General features: G+C 48.8%; 1 protein-coding gene across 1 annotated transcript; it reads right to left on the bottom strand.

The window, feature by feature from the left end:
• Window positions 1–83: 83 nt before the first annotated feature.
• On the bottom strand, window positions 84–467 carry LOC104542015 (hsp90 co-chaperone Cdc37-like; the record flags this gene model as incomplete). The annotated part of the gene is made up of 2 exons (XM_010186191.1): window positions 84–266; window positions 345–467. Coding segments are annotated over 2 exons (306 nt in total), but the record flags the coding sequence as incomplete, so codon positions are not given.
• Between the last annotated feature and the right edge of the window lie 589 nt (window positions 468–1,056).

Below are 1,056 nucleotides of genomic sequence, written 5' to 3'. Positions count from 1 at the left end.
CCCACAGCCTTCCCCTCATGCACCCAGGGGTTCAAATAGACCCAAATTTCACCCTTTTCACCCCAAAACGGGGCGATACTCACAGCAGGAAGGGACTCGTAGACCTCCACGGGGTCCAGCCCTCCGGGGCCCAGGCGTTTTTGCCTCTCCTCTTCCTCGTACTCCTTCATCGCCTTCTCGATGCGCACCTTGGCCCGGCCCCGCACCCGCTCCTTGAAGGCGTCCAGCTCGTCGTTGAAACCCTCCATGTACTGCTGGTCGGCCGTCTGCCAAATTTGGGAGGGTCAAAGGGCTTCCTAAACCCTTTGGACCCCCTCAAAATCCACTTTGGGGTGACTTTGTACCTTAATTTTGGTGAAAAACTGCCGGAAACAGGCCCTGGGGTCGACCTTTAAGCTCTTGGCCAGCTCCAGGATGAACTGCATGACGATGGTTTGGTGGGCGACCTGCTCCATCAGCGCATGTTTCTTTGGAGGGGGGGACATAAAAACAACATAAATACCCCCAAAATTCACCTTTTTCCACCTCAAGGGGGTCAGGGGGTGCAGGGCGACCCCGTGTTTGGGGGGGTGATGTGGATGGAGGGCACCCGAAGTTCGTAGGTGGCACCCAAGGGGGCCCGCTATGGTTGGGATTTGGCAGCGCGAGGTTGGACCCAAGGAGCTCTAAAGCCCCTTTTTAACAGAAATCATTTATTAAATTCTGTATTTAATTAATTTATTAATTCCCAAATGGCCCAATTTCCACAAATACACAATTCCCCAATTTTACAATTGCCAAAGCCCCAATTTTCCCCATTTTTCTAATTCCTCAATTTTACAATTTCCCAATTGCCCCAATTTCCCAATTTCCTCAATTTTACAGTTCCCAAATTCCCCAATTTCCACAATTTCACAATTTCCTCAATTTTACAGTTGCCAAATTCCACAATTTACACAATTTCCCAATTTCCCAATTGCCCCATTTCCCCAATTCCCAAATTCCCAAATTTTATAATTCCCAAATCCCCCAATTTCCACAATTTTACAATTCCCAAATCCCCCAATTTCCACAAGT

Source organism: Mesitornis unicolor, unplaced genomic scaffold (genome assembly GCF_000695765.1).
Source record: "Mesitornis unicolor isolate BGI_N332 unplaced genomic scaffold, ASM69576v1 scaffold49266, whole genome shotgun sequence".
In the NCBI taxonomy this organism is placed as follows: domain Eukaryota; kingdom Metazoa; phylum Chordata; class Aves; order Mesitornithiformes; family Mesitornithidae; genus Mesitornis; species Mesitornis unicolor.
Note: the sequence above shows the minus strand (reverse complement) of the source record. Positions and strands in the feature narration are given on the sequence as shown.